Here is an 18,838-nt window from a genome sequence, read left to right on the forward strand (position 1 = left end):
ATCAACCTAAAAAAATCTTTTGAGGTTTTAGTGTTTTATTTTTTTACGAATTTGGAAAAGTTTTGAGTGCCGCAGTGTTTAGGTACCCATGGTGTATTATTTTGGGAGCCCATAAAGATTTTTTTGTAAATTATTTAAAACTTTGGGGGACTATTGGTGTTCTATTTTTAGAAAACTCTGACCTGAGCTGTTTTTGAGTTAATTTTGGGACCCTGTTTTTTTTTTCAGAAAAAAATTAAAAATATGCACTAAAACATACACCGATATTAACAAATTAGGTGAGCAAATTATTTATAACTTGTTCAATTTACTATTGTATTTGTTCAAGTATTAAATAAGTGTCAAGTGCTAATTTGATGAAAAGTTAAGTGTACTTTATAGAGATAAGGAAATTGCGTTTTATTTTACAAGAGTTTTTTTAATAAAATTTACTGATAAATCGATTCAAGGGTCGATTGCATAAACGCAAATCAAATTTAATCTCTGATTAAGAACAATTGTAACTATGATAATAACAATCGTTACTATGAAGTTAATCAGAGATTAAATTTGATTTGCGTTTATGTAACCGGCCCTCAATCTCTGATCACGAGCCAACAAAATGAACTATGAACCATGCTTATGATTTATCATCCTTCAAAATAGATTTCAAAATACATGTGTGTTTTTCAAAGATAGGTATTATTTCGAGTAAAATCTGCAAAACAATAGATAATATTATTTAACAAGGCATTTTAGATTAAAAAAATCAGAAAAAGTGCTAATAAGTTCAATACTTTTACAAACATTGTTTTTGATTATTATTTTTAATGCAAATGTACAGTATGTTTAAGTTAAGTAAACAACTTATACAAACATAACATTTACGTAAATCTAAAATTATTTCTCAGTAAATTTTGGGATTTATTTTTAACTTTACAAAGTAGGTAGCTTCGAGATTAAGAAACCCGTCATTTTTCGGCACATTATTTGTAGTTTGGACCTACCAACGTTCAAGTACCTTTGCACTCCGGGAACGACTATTATTCAGAGAACAAGTCGAGACCAACGAGTGTCGAGAAAACCCAGTGAAGTTGCACCGGAATTATTTTGTACATAATCGCTGTGTAATACGTCGTGTAAATGCGAGTTATTAAGAAATAAATTGTTGAATTTTACCCACGTTCAAAGTAACATTATTAAAATTTCATTTTCCTTAAAAATATTTATTTAATATGCTACATAGAAAAAAATGTGTAACTACAAAATATTTACAATTAGTGGGTATCAGTGCCAAACATTAACTCATAAAAAGCTATATCATCCACTTGAGAGAAATTATCTCTCCTGAGAAACACACCTTCACGGTGGCGTGAATACATTTTCTCTAGGGGAGATTTAAAACAAAATATCTAATAAACCAGCTAGTTTCACAGAAAGAAAAATATAAATCTGCAGGAGTTTGAAGGAGCGGATTATGTAGGTCGAATTTCTAGATGCGTTGGACAAGGTACATTAAGAGATTCAGAAGGGTTGGTTAGGTGGGTTGAATTTCTTTCTTGCTTACAATATTTTTTCGATGATCGAAATCTCTAAAAATTAAAAAATAAAAATTAATTATGCAACCAAATATACATCCATTGTTATTCATTTTATAGACAATTGAGATTATAATCTAAACAAAACCATCAGTTCGTTTAGGTAAGAAAAAGGTAAACTCTTTATATTAATATATATTTGAAAGCTTTTTTAAATACCAGGTGACTATTAATAGTTGAAGCAAATTTTTGGGTTGGCAATCATGAATTATTGGCAGCAGTGTTAACCGGTGCCCAACATTTCAATTTAACATCAGGGATGTCATCATAAAATTTTAAATATGTTGACAAAAAAAATCACAAACATGAATAGTCGCTTGGTATTAGTATATAATTTTAGAATATACTTAGAATATATATAGTTTTACAAGTGTAAAGTAAAGTATTTGCAGATGGTGTATAAAAACTAATATGGAGGCGAAGAAAAAACCGACTTTTTAGAGAAGTCAATCGTAATGGTTCTTTTCGAACTAAATTGTCTACAAAAAAAAAAAAAAAATTCATAGTTCACAACCAACTCCAAATATAATACGCACCTGTACTCGACCCCAGCTACGCCAAGCATTCTCTTTGAGGCCATGAATGCATCTCTATCAAAATACTTGTCATCAAGATACACAATTTTTTTAATACCATGTTGAATAATCAATTTCGCGCATTCATTACATGGAAAAAGCGTACAGTAAATAGTACCATTTTTTAAAGACCCCTTGCTGTTAACTATTGCATTAAGTTCAGCATGACACACTGAAAAAAAATCGTATATACTTTACATAACGACTGATTAAAAAAATTACTGTAGAGAAGTTTGTGATCTAGCGGGTGGTCCTTACAATGCTTTTTTTGTAGCATAGGTAACTGACCTGAACAACCAGTAGGTAAATCGTTGTAACCTATCCCGAGAAGACTACCTTCGCTGTTAACTACACAAGCGCCTACTTTGGTCTCAGTGTCAGGGCTATCTTGACTTATTAAAAGGCATAGCGCCATGTAGTACTCGTCGGGATTTTGGGGAGACGCCCTATGGAACAAAACATGCAACTAAAATAATCGCGTTTAGAAAGGGTACTCACATGTCAAATAACCGGAAATAACAACAGAATTGATAATGAGCTTCTCATTTACGCAAAATTATTAACTGTAATTGGGGATTTTTTTTAACTACATAGTTTAATCATTGATTTGTGTTGTTCCATTCTTATATATTAGAAATTAAATTGATTAGAACCCACTTTTTTTGAAAACTACAATTGCATAACAGGGATTAAGGTAATTAGTAACGAATTAATTGGTAATTATGAGTTTTAAATAAATATTTGTTAGGTTATAATGGGCTACACTTTTTTTATAGGTAAGTAAAAATAATCAATAAAGTAATGTTTTATTTTTTGAATATAACCTCAAATACAATGACATCATTAATAAACAAAACAGAATAATAAGCAACCAGTAAATCAGACACGGAATTTGTTTTAGTATTAAATTACATTTGCGCATGTAAATTATTTTCTCCCTGCAAGATTTTCACTAATTTTTTAATCAAATAGTGCGGATGAAAGTCGAATTTGATTTTTATTCAATTACAAAACTTATTCAAAAAAAAACAAATCTATGATCCCTTGATCGTGTTGTTCTGTCATTTCTTCATATCTGTCATTTGTCAAAAAACAATTACTCTTAAAAAAATAATAATCAAATAATAATAACCGAAGAAGCAGAAACAACGTTCCACTCATCATGTCCGAAAAAATCAACGCTATAAGGTCCCAATTATCCAACATAATAGCATCAGGAGGCTCCCACAAAGACCAAGCCGAAAAGTGAGGTTATATTGACAAAAATTTTCAACTTTTAAAACCCAATTGCAGATACCGCATAATCCTCGAGAACATCCTCACCGGTTTAGGACCAGACCTAAGCGAAGGTCTTCAGATCTTCATCGAAGCAAGTAGGCGCCCCCATCTCCTGAAATAATCCCCCTCCACTAAACTTGTTCCAGTCGTCAATGAAAACGTCAGCCTGGTGATCTCCAGACAAATCCTCACCGAAATCGGCGCCCACTTAATGAAGCTCCCGGACGACATCTCCAAAGACGTGTGCCACTACATGCTCGACAAAGTCCAGCCGCGCGTCATCTCTTTCGAAGAGCAAGTGGCCAGCATTCGGCAGCACCTCGCCGACATTTACGAACGCAACCAAATGTGGCGCGAGGCCGCCAATGTTCTAGTAGGCATCCCCTTAGAAACGGGCCAAAAGCAGTACACCGTCGACTACAAACTAGAAACTTATCTAAAAATCGCTCGTTTGTATTTAGAAGACGATGATCCGGTTCAAGCAGAAGCGTTTATTAATCGGGCCTCCCTTTTGCAGGCGGAGTCGAAAAATGAGCAGTTGCAGATTTACTATAAAGTGTGCTATGCGAGGGTTTTGGATTATAGGAGGAAGTTCATTGAGGCGGCGCAGAGGTACAACGAGTTGTCGTACAGAGTGATTGTGCACGAAGATGAGAGGATGACGGCTTTGAGGAATGCTTTGGTGTGCACTGTTCTGGCGTCAGCGGGACAGCAGAGGTCGCGGATGTTGGCTACTTTGTTCAAGGACGAAAGGTGCCAGCAGCTGCCCGCTGTTGCCATTTTGGAGAAGATGTACCTCGAGAGGATTATTAGGAGGTCGGAGTTGAGGGACTTTGAGGCGCTGTTGCAGGTAGGGTGGAAAAGTTTGGTTATGTGTAACGAAATAAAGGAAATAAATTACTTGAGAAAAAATCTAGGAGTTAAAATGAGTTTAAGAAACTCTGTTGATCTAATAGGGTCCGCTGTTTAACGACATACAGTTAACTATGAGGATAATTTTAACTTGTCATAAAAAGTTGGCTTTGGAAAATTTGCCGCTTTCATGATGTGTGTATTATTGGTTGCCTACACACAATTATGCCAACTATAAAAACTTCAAAATTTTAGGTTGCGATTAACATTTATAACAAGCTGAGTTGCCAAATCTACCCTTTTTCAGATACCTTTACTGAAAATAAAAAAATAATTTTTTATTTTTTTTCAGTTTCAATTTTATCAATTTTCCGTTTCGCAATTTTTAAATGTTCCGATTTTCCAACTTTGGAATATTGAAATTGTTAGATTTTAAATACAATCATTTTTTCGTTTCTTTTTCACTTTTTCATTTTTTTTTTTTTTTCAATTTTACGATATTTTAGAACCAGTTTATGGAATATTTTAACTGTGATTACGTTAATCACGATTTTAACGAGGCGTTTAGCGACGTCTGATTGGCGTAGTGTCGGTCACGTGGTACTTTAATGTCGTGTTAAAAATTTATTCGCAATAAAATCTTTAACTGAACTTGTGTAAAGTTTCCATTTTAAAATTTATCGGTTTTCCGATTTTCTAACTTGTGGATGTTTGAATTTTTAGATTTGCAATTTCACAAGTTTTCAGATTTTAATTTTCCAATTATTAGATGTTTTAATTTTTCATTGCTTCAATTTATCTATTTCCAGGTTTTCGTTTCGGTTTTTCCAAATTTTTTGGTTTTTCAAGGTGAAATTTTTATATTTTTCTGTTTTCAACTTTTCGATTTGTTTTAGTTTTTTTAATTTTTCAATTTTTGATTTCCAATTTTTCTAGCTTTTATTTTAAATATGTATCTAAGAATAATAACTTAAATTTTTCCACTTTTTCGATTTCGCAATTTCTCGTTTTTTCAGTTTTTCGATTTATAAATTTTTTCCGACTTTTAATTTTTATGATTTTTCAATTTTTTCATTTTTCAGTGTTACAGTTTTTCGATTAAAACAGTTTTGACAACTATAATTTTTCAATTTTACTGTTTTTCTTTTTTCCATTTTTTTAAGTAATTAACTTTTTTCGACTTTCCATTTTTTTGAATTTTTAGTTTTTCGATTTTTCAACTTTTCAAAAAAAAATAGAAAAAAATGCAAAATTGTGAAACTGGAAAATCAAAAATGAAGAAGTAAAAATGAAAAATTTTCCACGTTTTTAATTTTACGATAGTATATTTTTTCCATTTTTTGTCAATTATTGGATTTAAACACTTTTTCATTTATTCGATTTTTCAATTTTTAATGTTTCCATTTCTCGATATTCATTTTTTCGATCTTTGACTGTTGCGTTTTTGATTTTACGATTTTTACGATTTTATAATTTTTGAGTTTTCCAATTTTTCGTGTAATTTTTTTCGATTTTTAAGTTTCTTGATTTGCGATTTTTCGATTTTCCGTTCTTTTGAATTCGCAATTTCTCGTTTTTTTAGTTTTTCGATTTTCCATTTTTTTCCGACTTTTCATTTTTTGATTTTTCAGTGTTGCAGTTTTTCGATTTTAGAATGTTGATGATTGTATAATTTTTCAATTTCATTGTTTTTGGGTTTTCCAGTTTTTCGATTCGATTCGTGTTTTCTTCTTTCCAATTTTTTTTCAAATAATTAATTTTTTTTAATTTTTAAGTTTCCAGATTTTTAGTTTTTCAGTATTTCGATTTTTAGTTTCTTCAATGTTTCGATGTACGCTTTCTCGATTTCCCAATTTTTCGTTTGTTCAATTTTTCGATTTTGTAGCTTCTTCGTGTATAATTTTCAGTTATTTAATTTGCGATTTTCTGATCATACAATTTTTCAATTATTCAGTTTTTATGGTTTTTAGTTTTTCGAAATTTTCATTCTTCCGTATTTACAATTTCTCAAGTTTTCACTCTTTTAATTTTTCAGTTTCCCAATTTATTTTCACAATTTTACGATTTTTCAATTTTCCGTTTCGCAATTTTTAAATTTTTCATTTTCCTTTTGGGACATGCATCTCTTCGAGTTTTCATTTTTAAATTTTTCAGTTTTCCGATTTTCCGACTTTGGAATATTGAAATTTTTAGATTTATCAATTTTTCATTTCTTCAATTTTACGATATGCATCTCTTAGAACCAGTTTATGGAATATTTTAACTGTGAATACGTTAATCATGCATTTAATCGAAAAACTGAAAAAACGAGAAATTGCGAAATCGAAAAAGTGGAAAAATTAAAGTTAGTATTCTTAGATACATGTTTAGAATAAAAGCTATAAAAATTGCAAAATTGGAAAATTAAAAAATTTCACTTTGAAAAACCAAAAAATTGTGAAAAACCGAAACGAAAAACTGCAAATAGATAAATTGAACCACTGAAAAATTGAAACATCTAACTAATACTTGGAAAATTAAAATCTGAAAACTTGTGAAATTGCAAATCGAAATATTGCAAAATCTAAAAATTCAAACATCCACGAGTTGGAAAATCGGAAAAACGATAAATTTTAAAATAGAAACTTTAGTTTACACAAGTTAAGTTAAAGATTTGATTGCGAATAAATTTTTAACACGGCATTAAAGTACCACGTGATCGACACTACGCCAATCGGACGTCGCTAAACGCCTCGTTAAAACAATTTTGACAACTCTATTATAATTTTTCAATTTTACTGTTTTTGGGTTTTCCAGTTTTTCGATTCGATTCGTTTTTTCTTCTTTCCATTTTTTTAAGTAATTAACTTTTTTCAATTTGTAATTTTTTTTCGACTTTCAGTTTTTTTGAATTTTCAGTTTTTCGATTTTTCAACTTTTTTGGATTTTAAAACTTTTTCATTTATTCGATTTTTCAGTTTTTGATTTTACAATTTTGACGATTTTATAATTCTTGGGTTTTCCAATTTTTCGTGTAATTTTTTTTTTCGATTTTTAAGTTTCTCGATTTGCGATTTGTCGATTTTCCATTTTTTCGAATTCCCAATTTCTCGTTTTTCCAGTTTTTCGATTTGCCATTTTTTTCCGACTTTTCATTTTTTGATTTTTGAATATTGCAGTTTTTCCATTTTACAATTTTACCGTTTTTGGGTTTTCCAGTTTTTCCATTCGATTCGTTTTTTCTTCTTTCCAATTTCTTTTAAGTAACTAATTTTCTTAAATTTTTCGTTTTTCAATATTTCAATTTTTGGTTTCTTCAGTGTTTCAATGTACGCTTTTTCAATTTTCTGCTTTTTCGATTTCCCAATTTTTCGTTTTTTCAGGTTTTCAATTTTTCATTTTTTTCCGAATTTTAATTTTTTCCGTTTTTCATTTTTTTATTTTTAAATTTTTCAAATCAAAAAAATCGGAAATTTGCAAAACTATCATTCAAAAATCAAAAATGAAAAAACGAAAACTGAGGAAACGAAAAACTGAAAAATCGTAAAATTAAAAACATGAGTTTGAGTATCGTGTTGTTCAAAAAATACTGTCTATATTAAGAAAAAATAAGGCAAAATACGGTAGTTAAATCAGTTTTCAGTTTTTTGTTAGGAAAATAGTTCGTATATTAAAAAAATACAAAATATAAGCCCCGCCCACCCACCCCCTCTCAATTGTGTTTGAGTATCGTGTTGTTCAAAGAATACTATGTATATTAAGAAAAGAAAAAAAAACAAAACATAAATTCCGATTTCCGATTTTTCAGTTTTCCGATTGATTTTTCACTTCTTTGATTTCTCAATTTTCCGAATTGTAATTTTTCGTTTTATCAATTTTTCAGTCTCGATTTTTTATTGTTCGATCTTTCAATGTTTCGTTTGTTCAATTTTTTGATTTTCGATTCGCAATTTTTCGAGTTTTTACTTATGAACTTTTCTTTTCAACTTTTGAATTTTTCGAATTGTGCTATATTTTCGATTTTTCAGTTTCCGAGTTTAATTATTGAATTTTTCAGTTAACACTTTTTAGATTTTTCAGTTTCTTAAATTTTTTAATTTCTCCATTTTGTCAGCTTCTCAGTTTTTAATTATTCGGTTTTTCAGTTGTTCGATTTACAATTTTCTGATCTTACAATTAAATTGTCTTAATTAAAATAAAAGTATTAGAAAAGCGTTAAAAACAATTTAATGTGGTAAAAATTTAGGTTAATACCGTAGTGTTAAATCAACTTATTAAATTTTCATTTCAACTTTTGAATTTTTCGAATTGTACGATATTTTCAATTTTTCGGGTTTTCATTTTTCCAATTCTTCAGTTTTCCGATTGATTTTTCACTTCTTCGATTTCTCAATTTTCCAAGTTGCAATTTTTCGATTTATCAATTTTTCAGTCTCTATTTTTTAATGTTCGATTTTTCAATGTTTCGTTTGTTCATTTTTTTAATTTTGTAGCTTCTTCGTGTATAATTTTTCGATTTTTCAGTTTTTCAATTTGCGATTTTCTGATCATACAATTTTTCGATTATTAAGTTTTTATAGTTTTTTCAACTTTTGAATTTTTCGAATTGTGCGATATTTTCGATTTTTCAGTTTCCCAATTTATAGCTGAATTTTTTAGTTAGCACTTTTTATATTTTTCAGTTTCTTCAATTTTTTAATTTCTCCATTTTTCGAGTATCCAATTTTTCGATTTCTCTATTTTACGAATTTACAATTTTCGATTTTTTTTATTTCTCAATTGTTCAGCTTCTCAGTTTTTAATTCTTCGATTTTTCAGTTTTTCGATTTACAATTTTCTGATCTTACAATTAAATTGTGTTAATTAAAATGAAAGTATTAAAAAAAGCGTTAAAAGGAATTTAATGTGGTAATTGTAGGATATTTTCAATTTTTCGGGTTTTTGATTCTTCCAGTTTTTCAGTTTCCCGATTGATTTTTCAGTCTAGATTTTTTATTGTTCGATTTTTCTATGATTCGTTTGTTCATTTTTCGATTTTCTAGCTTCTTCGTGTATAATTTTTCGATTTTCAGTTTTTTAAATTGCGATTTTCTGATTATACAATTTTTCTATTATTCAGTTTTTATGGTTTTTAGTTTTTCGATTTTCAATTCACAATTTTTCGAGTTTTTACTCGTGAATGTTTCATTTCAACTTTTGAATTTTTCGAATTGTGCTAAATTTTCATTCTTCCGATTTTACAATTTCTCAAGTTTTCACTCATTCACTTTTTCAATATCCCAATTTATTTTTAAATTTTTCGAAATGTAATTTTTCGATTTATCAATTTTTCAGTCTCTATCTTTTAATGTTCAATTTTCAATGCTTCGTTTCTTCAATTTTTTGATTTTGCAGGGTCTCCGTTTTTAATTTTTCGGTTATTGAGTTTTTATAGTTTTCAATTTTTTGATTTTCGATTGGCATTTTTCGAGTTTTTAATTATGAATTTTTCTTTTCAACTTTTGAATTTTTCGAATTGTGCGATAATTTCAATTTTTAGATTTTTCACCTTTTAATTTATCAGTTTCTTCAATTTTTCAGTTTCTCAATTTTTCCAATTTGAAATTTTTCAATTTTTCCATTTTGCGAATTTACAATTTACGATTATTTTTTTGATTTCTCAATTTTTCAATTTTTTAGTTTTTCGATTTGCAGTTTCCTAACCTTACAATTTTCCGATTATTCCGTTTATGATTATTGAATTTTTCAGTTAACACTTTTTAGGTTTTTTAGTTTCTTCAATTTCTTAATTTCTCTATTTTTCGAGTATCCAATTTTTCGATTTCTCTATTTTACGAATTTACAATTTTCGATTTTTTTTATTTCTCAATTGTTCAGTTTCTCAGTTTTTAATTCTTCGGTTTTTCAGTTTTTCGATTTACAATTTTCTGATCTTACAATTAAATTGTGTTAATTAAAATGAAAGTTTTAAAAAAAAGCGTTAAAAGGAATTTAAAGTGGTAATTGTAGGATATTTTCAATTTTTCGGGTTTTCATTCTTCCAGTTTTTCAGTTTCCCGATTGATTTTTCAGTCTAGATTTTTTATTGTTCGATTTTTCTATGATTCGTTTGTTCATTTTTCGATTTTCTAGCTTCTTCGTATATAATTTTTCAATTTTCAGTTTTTTAAGTTGCGATTTTCTGATCATACAATTTTTGGAGTTTTTACTCATGAATTTTTCATTTTAACTTTTGAATTTTTTTCGAATTGTGCGAAATTTTCATTCTTCGGTTTTTACAATTTCTCAAGTTTTCACTCATTCACTTTTTCAATATCCCAATTTATTTTTAAATTTTTCGAAATGTAATTTTTCGATTTATCAATTTTTCAGTCTCTATCTTTTAATGTTCGATTTTCAGTGCTTCGTTTCTTCAATTTTTCGATTTTGCAGCGTCTCCGTTTTTAATTTTTCGGTTATTGAGTTTTTAATTATGAATTTTTCTTTTCAACTTTTGAATTTTTCGAATTGTGCGATATTTTCAATTTTCGATTTTACAATTTTTCGAGTTTTCTCTTTCAATTTTTCAGGTTCCTAATTTATAATTTTTGGATTTTTCAACTTTTCATTTTCCAGTTTTTGATTTTTTAATTTTTCCACTTAGTACTTTGTTTTTCAGTTTCTTCATTTTTTCGAATTTTGAATTTTTCGATTTTTCCATTTTGCGAATTTACAATAATTTACGATTATTTTTTTGATTTCTCAATGTTTCGTTTTTTAAATTCTTCAATTTTTCAGCTGCTCGGTTTTTAATTTTTCAATTTTTTAGTTTTTCGATTTCCTAACCTTACAATTTTCCGATTATTCCGTTTTTATAGTTGTCAATTTTTCGAGTTTTTACTTAAAAATGTTTCACTTCAACTAATAATAATTATTGAATTTTTCAGTTAACATTTTTTAGATTTCCCAATTTCTCAAATTTTTTAATTTCTCCATTTTTCGAGTATCCAATTTTTCGATTTCTCCATTTGACGAATTTACAATTTTCGATTTTTCAGTTTTTCGATTTACAATGTAACGATTAAATTGTAATATCAGAAAGTATTAAAAAAAGCGTTAAAAGGAATTTAAAGTGGTAATTGTAGGATATTTTCAATTTTTCGGGTTTTCATTCTTCCAGTTTTTCAGTTTCCCGATTGATTTTTCAGTCTAGATTTTTTATTGTTCGATTTTTCGATTTTCAGTTTTTTAAATTGCGATTTTCTGAGTATACAATTTTTCAATTATTCAGTTTTTATGGTTTTTAGTTTTTCTATTTTCAATTCGCAATTTTTCGAGTTTTTACTCATGAATTTTTCATTTCAACTTTTGAATTTTTCGAATTGTGCGAAATTTTCATTCTTCTGTTTTTACAATTTCTCAAGTTTTCACTCTTTCAATTTTTCAGTCTCGATCTTTTAATCTTCGATTTTTCATTGCTTCGTTTCTTCAATTTTTTGATTTTCGATTCGCAATTTTTCGAGTTTTTACTTATGAATTTTTTTTTTCAACTTATGAATTTTTCGAATTGTGGGATATTTTCGTTTTTACAATTTTTCGAGTTTTCTCTCTCAATTTTTTAATTTCCTAAGTTATAATTTTTGATATTTCAACTTTTCATTTTTCCGCTTTTGATTTTTTAATTTTTCGAGTTAGTACTTTATTATATGTTTTTCAGTTTCTTCAATTTTTCGAATTTTAAATTTTTCGATTTTTCCATTTTGCGAATTTATAAATTTTATATTTAAATTTACGATTATTTTTTTGATTTCTAAATTTTTCGATTTATCACTTTTTCAGTCTCGATTTTGAATTAGTCGATTTTTCAATGTTCCGTTTCTTAAATTCTTCAATTTTTCAGCTGCTCAGTTTTTAATTTTTCAATTTGTTAGTTTTTCGATTCGCAGTTTCCTAACCTTACAATTTTCCGATTATTCCGTTTTTATAGTTTTCAATTTTTCGAGTTTTTACTTAAAAATTTTTCATTTCAACTTTTGAATTTTTCGAATTGTGCGATATTTTCAATTTTTTGTTCTCTTCGTAAATGGACTCGTCTGTGAAGAGGCACAAATAATAATAATAATAGTAATAATAATTTTTCAGTTTCCAGATTTATGATTATTGAATTTTAGTTAGCATTTTTTAGATTTTTTAGTTTCTTCAGTTTCTTAATTTCTCCATTTTACGAATTTACAATTTTCGATTTTTTTTTTTTTTGATTTCTCAATTTTTCGATTTATCAAATTTTCAGCTCCGATTTTAGGTTGTTCGATTTTTGTCAATGTTTTATTTCTTCGGTAAATTGTATTAATTAATGAAAGTATTAAAAAAAAAACGTTAAAACCACGACTTTTTGAAAACATGTTCCATAAAGTCTTAGACAAAACGTAACGACAAAGAAATGACATTTACGTCAAAGCTTTCAGGAGATTCATAGGCTATACATAGACGTGGGTTCTTTATTTTGACACTTAAATGCAGTAGGTAAAATTAAAAATTTTGACAGATTTAATAAGTTTTTCTGTGATTTTAGGTTAATTTTCAATTCAGTCAGTATTAAACCTATGATAGATATGTTGATCATGGTTCAGTTGAGTGTATTATTGGTATATAATTTATAAATAACAGAGGTTATTTAGAGAGAAATTCCCTCATCAAATTATAAAATTTGATTGAAAATGTGATTTGTTATGATGGCACCTATAAATAAAAAATATAAATAATACAATTACGAGTCATCAATCCTACTCGATTACGAAATATTTGACGTGGAAAATTTTGCACAAAAAAAATGTAGATTTGTTCAAGACGCATTCATAGACCACCAGTACAAGAGTTTATTATTTCACAAAATTTAGGTGAGCAAAAGCTGTCATGCAACATAAATTATTGGTTGCCTACTTCTTAGAAAGCATACATTTAAAAACTTACGAGAATGCACAAAAATTTAATGTCATTTTTGTAATCAGTAGCTGTTGTTGAGGAGTCCCAAAAGAATTTTTTTGAAAAAAAAACCGAGTAGCTAAAGTAAGTTTTTCCTTTAATTGTTACACTTTTTGGTTTTGTTAGGTTCGTTAGTTACTACTTTCACCCATTATCATGTGATGTGGCGCAATTAAGGTGTTCTGAGTTCGCCAAAGCGTTAATTAAAGCAACAAAACGGAGAATAGATTCAAGGTTATTCCAAGGGTGAGGTATTCTTGAACCTACATCGGTATTAAATTTATCACTGTAGAAAATAAACAGAAATACGCTTTGTTTTGAGCAACAAAATAAACAAAGGAATTTAATTGAAAAATTGTCTGCCTAAGGATTTCTGGTTCACTTTTAAAAAGTTATATAATTTGGTCTCTTTTATAAAATTGACATAAGACATAAGTAGACTTGAAAGAGTTCAGAATAACAGTCGAGCAAAAAAATGAGAGCGCCAGATAGGCGACCTGATTCACAACGGCGAAATCCGGGATTGCAGATAAACATTCACATGAAAACCATGACAATGTTATTTCAGTTTACAAAATCGTTAATAAACTGATGTGCCTCTAATTAGTGTGGTCCTTTTGTTCAAACAATTGTATTAATGGTATGTCGTGCCCAAGAATGTGGCATGTATAGGCAACCAAATAAACGCATCAATTAATCTTCAAATAAAACAAGTACACTCAGAAATGTAGGCGGCAAATTTCACAACCTACTGCGATGTAAGAAACATTTACGAAAACCCGTAGGTTAACCCTAAAAAATATCGCCAGAATAAATATAATTTTTGTAATTCTTTATTTTTACACCGAACACGTGAATATGTGACGTGTAAAACAAGTCCTTGCTTTTGAAAAACAATATATTTTTTATGTCCTGTCGTATTATCAAAATTTATTTGTCGCCATATATTTGTAGGTTATAAAAACGTTAACGTAATCCCTCATTTGATAAATCTTTCAATTATCGCCCCATTATGCAACAACAAAATTCATTGTATTAAACTAAGTGTTAAAATGTGGAATCTATTTATAAACTGTCACGATAAACTTCTGACGTAAGCGACAAAGGTATCTTCTTATTACATCATTTTGGCAAAAATTGGTAAACAAGTTTTGTAAATATTGCACAAAGCTGCGAAAATATGTACGATTTTTGTGGATTTCGTTTTGTTACAGCCCCATCAAAAAGCTTGTACCATAGACGGCTCGACGATTCTGGATCGTGCCGTCATCGAACACAACCTCTTGTCCGCGAGCAAACTCTACAATAACATAAGTTTCGAAGAATTGGGTGCTCTTCTGGAAATCCACCCATCAAAAGCTGAGAAAATCGCTAGCCAGATGATAACCGAAGGTCGCATGAACGGCTACATCGACCAAATCGACTCCATTGTCCACTTTGAGAGTAAGTTCTTGGTCGCTTTATCCAGTCATAACAAAAGTTCTTTGTTTCCAGCTCGCGAAACCCTCCCCCAGTGGGACAAGCAAATCCAGTCTTTATGCTACCAAGTGAACTCAATCATCGAGTCCATCGCGAAGAACGAGCCCGAGTGGATCAGCAAGGTCATGGAAGAGCAAATGGTATCTTAATAAAAACACAACATTTTGTAAATTATTTATTGTTTTACAATACTTCATGTCAAAAAAAAGGTCGAATTAAAAGCTTGCACAAGTAAAAAAATCGTGTGTGGGAAGTAGCAATTTCACAAGTAATCCCGAAACGGAAACAAAAAGGACGACTTCATAAAACCACTACAGACAAAACGCAAAAACAAAGACGTATTCAGGTATATGTTTTAATACTAAAAAGTCCCATAGAACAATTAAAATATCTACAATACAGCAGGCTGAAACGTGTTTTGGTTCTAATACAATTTGGAACAGACGAAATTCTGATTAAGCCTCTAATTCGACGGCCAGGCCGATCTTGTGGCCGCCGTTGTTGAAGTTCTTGCCGTCGATGAGGGCCGACAGGGTCAGAGTCACGCCTGCCAACCAAAACAATTAACACCCAACAAAAACATAACCTACAAAACCTACCCTCGCGCAGACGTTGCTGATAACCCAAACCGATCTGACTGGAATTGTTGACCTTGGCACGGATAGCGGCGTCCTGGTCTAGGTCGTATTTAGCCCCTATGCCGAATTTTGTGTTGTTGCTGCCTGCAGACCACGCCAACTGGATGCCAGTTTCCAATTTCGGAGACAACTTCTGGTAGATAGAACCCCCAAACTCCTGGCCGTCGTCACTGTGATCACTAATTTTAGAAAGACGGGTTAATAAAAGGGTCTGGGGAAGTCAGGATGCCCGGGGGTCTACTGGGGATAGTCGCTAAAATTCCCTAGAGTAGTTTCTAGGGTTTTTAAAGAGCTTACACGTTGGTATGAAGGATGAAGTCGCCAGTCGAGAAACCTAGAGCGAAGTTGTTCTTAGTGAGTTTTGATTTCTGGGTGTCGAAAGCGCTCTGGTAGCCGGCCAGCCAGCCCTGGTGTCCCACGACGGCCGAAGCCTGGATCAAGGGGCCGCTCGAGTCCAAGTCTACGTCGCAGTTCAAGGCTACCCTCTCGTTGCAGAAGGCGGATTTGACGCGAGCCGATTTGCTCCTAAGGCACTACGTCATACGTCTGTTTTTGCTTAGCAACGAAGTCTTACCCAGTCTGTGGCGAGAAAGTCAGATCTGTTGACAGCTTCAGTCCTTTGAGGAGCTGATCCTCGATGGCCACCTCCGTTGCGAGAGTGTTGTCTGTGTTCCACTTCTCAGAGAAAGTCAATCCGTACTCTTTAACTTTGTATTTTGTCTCCAAGGAGCCGAAGACTTTGCCGGATTCTTGATTGGAGATTCCCCCAGTGTTGAACTCAACCCCGGAGCCAGTCTTTGACTTACAGTCCAGTTTAATGAGACCGAAGTGGTAGCCCTTGCCGAAGACATCTTTCGCCTTCTTGCCAAGATCGGAGTATGGTGGTGGGGCCATTATCTGCGAAGATAAATGTCACTTTGACATGCAAACACTACTGTTAACCTCAAAATAAGTTAAACACGAACTGCCAACTGAAGTTTTAAAATCACAGTTAACTCTTAATTTATATTTTTTTCACAATAATAGTAATAAAACAGGAAAAGGCGGCCACTTTTGCGCATAACCCACATATGATTTCTAAGTTAAGTTAAATGTCTACAATAACTAGTTTACAACATAATTTGATTTTAGTTCATTTATTACATGTCACTCAACAAATCTAGTGAGTTTTATTAAACAGTAAAAACGTGAAAAATACCACTTTTTGAAGATTTAAGAATACGTCAAAGTAGGCAATCTCTTTTGCCGCCTTGTCGAAATCCGAAACACATCAAACTGTCAAAATAACGTGACACTGCAGATTTGCCACTTTTTAGTAATGGTGGACGTTTTTGGATTTAATTAAGGTGGTTAATATGTCATGTGTCATAATAAATCAATAAAATACAACTTCATACGTAAATTTTATTCCCGCATTTCACAACTTTTTGACGAATAAATTTGGCTTAATGCTCTTTCATTCCTAGATAAATACTGATATCTTATCAAAAATTCTGTTACGTACTCTATGACAAAGTACTAAATTACAAACTATTAAAACCGAGCGAAAGGAACCTGTTATACTACGCATTCAGTTTTGCTTAATAATATCTTCGTGAGGTCATCAATTTTTGGAGGGGTCCAATACACACATTTTGATTGGGTAGGAAAACACCTCGATAATCGTTGAGTATGCATTAAATCAAGGGGTAATTTTTCTCCAAAACCGGTTGTTGTAGTTGTTGCACTTGACCAGGTCGTTTTACCCGTTTAATTTAAGAGCGGGGTTTCCATTTAAAAAAATTTGGATGACGTCATACTTTGATTCGTCATCCAGAAATTTTGACAACGAAACAAGCCGATTTTTTTTTTTTTGAAAAATTCCGCTTCAGAATTTGTAGTAGTGACCAAAATAAAAAAGCTTGGGCCACATTGGTATCCATTTCAACCCACTACGGGCTCATTTCCACTTTTTACCGTCTTAAACCTAAAATTTGGTCTCCCCTTTCTAAAAATACCTAACCTTGACTTCAGTGCCACTTTGACACTCGTGGAAGTGCCTCCAGCTCCCCCTCGCGATCCTAGCCACAACCACAGAGGTCACGACCGGCCAAGATGGCGTTGTACCCCCCAGTGCGGGGCCCCCACGGCCCCCAGACGCGACCCCCTGACACAACACCCCCTCGAAAGCCGCCGTGGGGCGGCCTCGCCCCGCCCCCGCCCCCGATTTGGCGTGAAAAAGCGAAAAATCAATCGACTTCCCGTCTTACATAACGAGCGCCGATCCGGCCACAGCCAGCTTGTTTTTAACGCGAACGGGGAAAACGAGCCTATTTTTGCCCGCCGACAGGACGTGGCCTATTCATGTGACAATTTTTCGCAACAATTCGCCGATTTACTCACCTGTGATGCGTTTGATCGAGGTTGAGTTAAAACGAACCGGTGTTTTTATTGCGTTGTTTGGTTGGAAATAGGACCGGCACTGCTTTTAATAAGCTTCGGTTGGATTATTTCTGGTTTAACAGTTATTTTGCGGCACGACCACACCGTCGGGACGAGAACCTCAAATTATTTTCTTTTATTGGAGAGAGAAGGGGATAGAGGCGGCGTTGCCACGTTGCGCAGTCGATAACGGCGGTGTGGGATTATCCCGATGTGTGTTATCTCTTATCAGTTGATTTGCGGCTGTTTTCGAGGAATTGGGGCGAAGGATGCGCGATCGGAAGACAAGGGGGCTTTGTTCGCAATTCGGTGAAAATCTAGAGCGTGCTGGGGGCAAGCTGGATTCCAGAAAGAGCGCATGCGCGGTAGCTTGGTGACCTCGATAATTTGAAAAATTTTCAAGCATTTTGAGTTCAAACAAATTATTTTGTTCAAGATATTAAATAAATATATCTCAGAGAGTTTTATTGATCACCATTAAACACAGATGCGCAACTTCAGATATAAATTCAAACATTTTACCTTTACTGCAATTTACAGTCGCCGTTTTGAAATCAACGATATGGAACAAAAAATTCTTCATTTACTGTCAACTATACTGATTTTAGTTAGTTACTATGTTTGCGATAATCTTAAAATATTTGAAATGTTGGTGGTTTTTGTGGTTTCAAGTTTCAATTTCAATTTTTTCCAAAAATCTATACACCAAGTTAAAAAATGAACGCGGGCTAATATTTTTTAAACTCGAATTTTATTTCTTTGTGGTTTATCTTAAATAACTTCATAACACTTCAAAAACAAAAAAACTTAATTTCAAATTTGTTAGTACAGTTTTTATATTAGTTTCGGTAAAAATATTCTGCTCAGTATAACATTTTTTCGACAAGTTACCTTTACCGATATATTATACAATTGTTCATTTGAAAATATAATTGTCATATAACAAATTTTTTATTACAGTAACTAATTTTAACGATATGTTTTTATCATGGAAGTTATGTATATTATTCATTTTGTTCAGTAAATAAAACTATTGTCCTGTAAAAATAACGAAAGCTTAGTTAATAATGTTGGATGT

The 18,838-nt window shown here is 31.3% G+C and overlaps 3 protein-coding genes across 4 annotated transcripts; 1 reads left to right on the plus strand and 2 right to left on the minus strand.

Moving 5' to 3' along the window:
* Window positions 1-1,697: 1,697 nt before the first annotated feature.
* Window positions 1,698-2,918, minus strand: LOC135123002 (probable deoxycytidylate deaminase). Of its 2 annotated transcripts, none has more exons than XM_064047499.1 (4): window positions 2,651-2,918; window positions 2,441-2,598; window positions 2,114-2,324; window positions 1,698-2,056 (listed from the first exon to the last, which is right to left on the minus strand). In XM_064047499.1, coding segments are annotated over exons 1-4 (444 nt in total). In that variant the 5' UTR covers window positions 2,653-2,918; the 3' UTR covers window positions 1,698-1,983. The 2 variants fall into 2 exon arrangements, with proteins under 2 accessions (XP_063903569.1, XP_063903568.1); XM_064047498.1 differs by having other exon boundaries at window positions 2,375-2,598.
* Window positions 2,919-3,202: 284 nt separating this feature from the next.
* On the plus strand, window positions 3,203-14,941 carry LOC135123377 (COP9 signalosome complex subunit 4). The gene is made up of 5 exons (XM_064047981.1): window positions 3,203-3,397; window positions 3,446-3,525; window positions 3,577-4,280; window positions 14,437-14,665; window positions 14,717-14,941. Exons 1-5 carry the CDS (start codon window positions 3,315-3,317, stop codon window positions 14,848-14,850), a joined length of 1,230 nt encoding a protein of 409 aa, XP_063904051.1. The 5' UTR covers window positions 3,203-3,314; the 3' UTR covers window positions 14,851-14,941.
* Window positions 14,942-15,042: 101 nt separating this feature from the next.
* LOC135123379 (voltage-dependent anion-selective channel-like) lies at window positions 15,043-17,912 on the minus strand. The gene is made up of 5 exons (XM_064047982.1): window positions 17,722-17,912; window positions 15,914-16,236; window positions 15,637-15,864; window positions 15,301-15,509; window positions 15,043-15,248 (listed from the first exon to the last, which is right to left on the minus strand). Exons 2-5 carry the CDS (start codon window positions 16,231-16,233, stop codon window positions 15,157-15,159), a joined length of 849 nt encoding a protein of 282 aa, XP_063904052.1. The 5' UTR covers window positions 16,234-16,236; window positions 17,722-17,912; the 3' UTR covers window positions 15,043-15,156.
* Window positions 17,913-18,838: the final 926 nt, after the last annotated feature.

This window comes from Zophobas morio, unplaced genomic scaffold, assembly GCF_036711695.1.
Source record: "Zophobas morio isolate AGI-343-1 ecotype UQ-CSIRO unplaced genomic scaffold, CSIRO_AGI_Zmor_V1 ptg000006l, whole genome shotgun sequence".
Taxonomy (NCBI): Eukaryota; Metazoa; Arthropoda; class Insecta; order Coleoptera; family Tenebrionidae; genus Zophobas; species Zophobas morio.

Excerpts from the sequence above, each read along its gene's own strand:
- LOC135123379 (XM_064047982.1), bottom strand. The coding sequence starts at position 16,233 with ATGGCCCCACCACCATACTCCGATCTTGGCAAGAAGGCGAAAGATGTC. Across the intron at positions 15,865-15,913 it reads ACTTTCTCGCCACAGACTGG|GAGCAAATCGGCTCGCGTCA; the intron begins GTAAGACTTCGT and ends GTAGTGCCTTAG. Across the intron at positions 15,249-15,300 it reads TCAGCAACGTCTGCGCGAGG|GCGTGACTCTGACCCTGTCG; the intron begins GTAGGTTTTGTA and ends TTTGGTTGGCAG.
- LOC135123377 (XM_064047981.1), top strand. The coding sequence starts at position 3,315 with ATGTCCGAAAAAATCAACGCTATAAGGTCCCAATTATCCAACATAATA. Across the intron at positions 3,526-3,576 it reads TCAGATCTTCATCGAAGCAA|TCGTCAATGAAAACGTCAGC; the intron begins GTAGGCGCCCCC and ends AACTTGTTCCAG. Across the intron at positions 14,666-14,716 it reads CTCCATTGTCCACTTTGAGA|CTCGCGAAACCCTCCCCCAG; the intron begins GTAAGTTCTTGG and ends CTTTGTTTCCAG.
- LOC135123002 (XM_064047498.1), bottom strand. Across the intron at positions 2,325-2,374 it reads AGATCACAAACTTCTCTACA|TGTGTCATGCTGAACTTAAT; the intron begins GTAATTTTTTTA and ends ATTTTTTTTCAG. Across the intron at positions 2,057-2,113 it reads GTAGCTGGGGTCGAGTACAG|ACAATTTAGTTCGAAAAGAA; the intron begins GTGCGTATTATA and ends TTTTTTTTGTAG.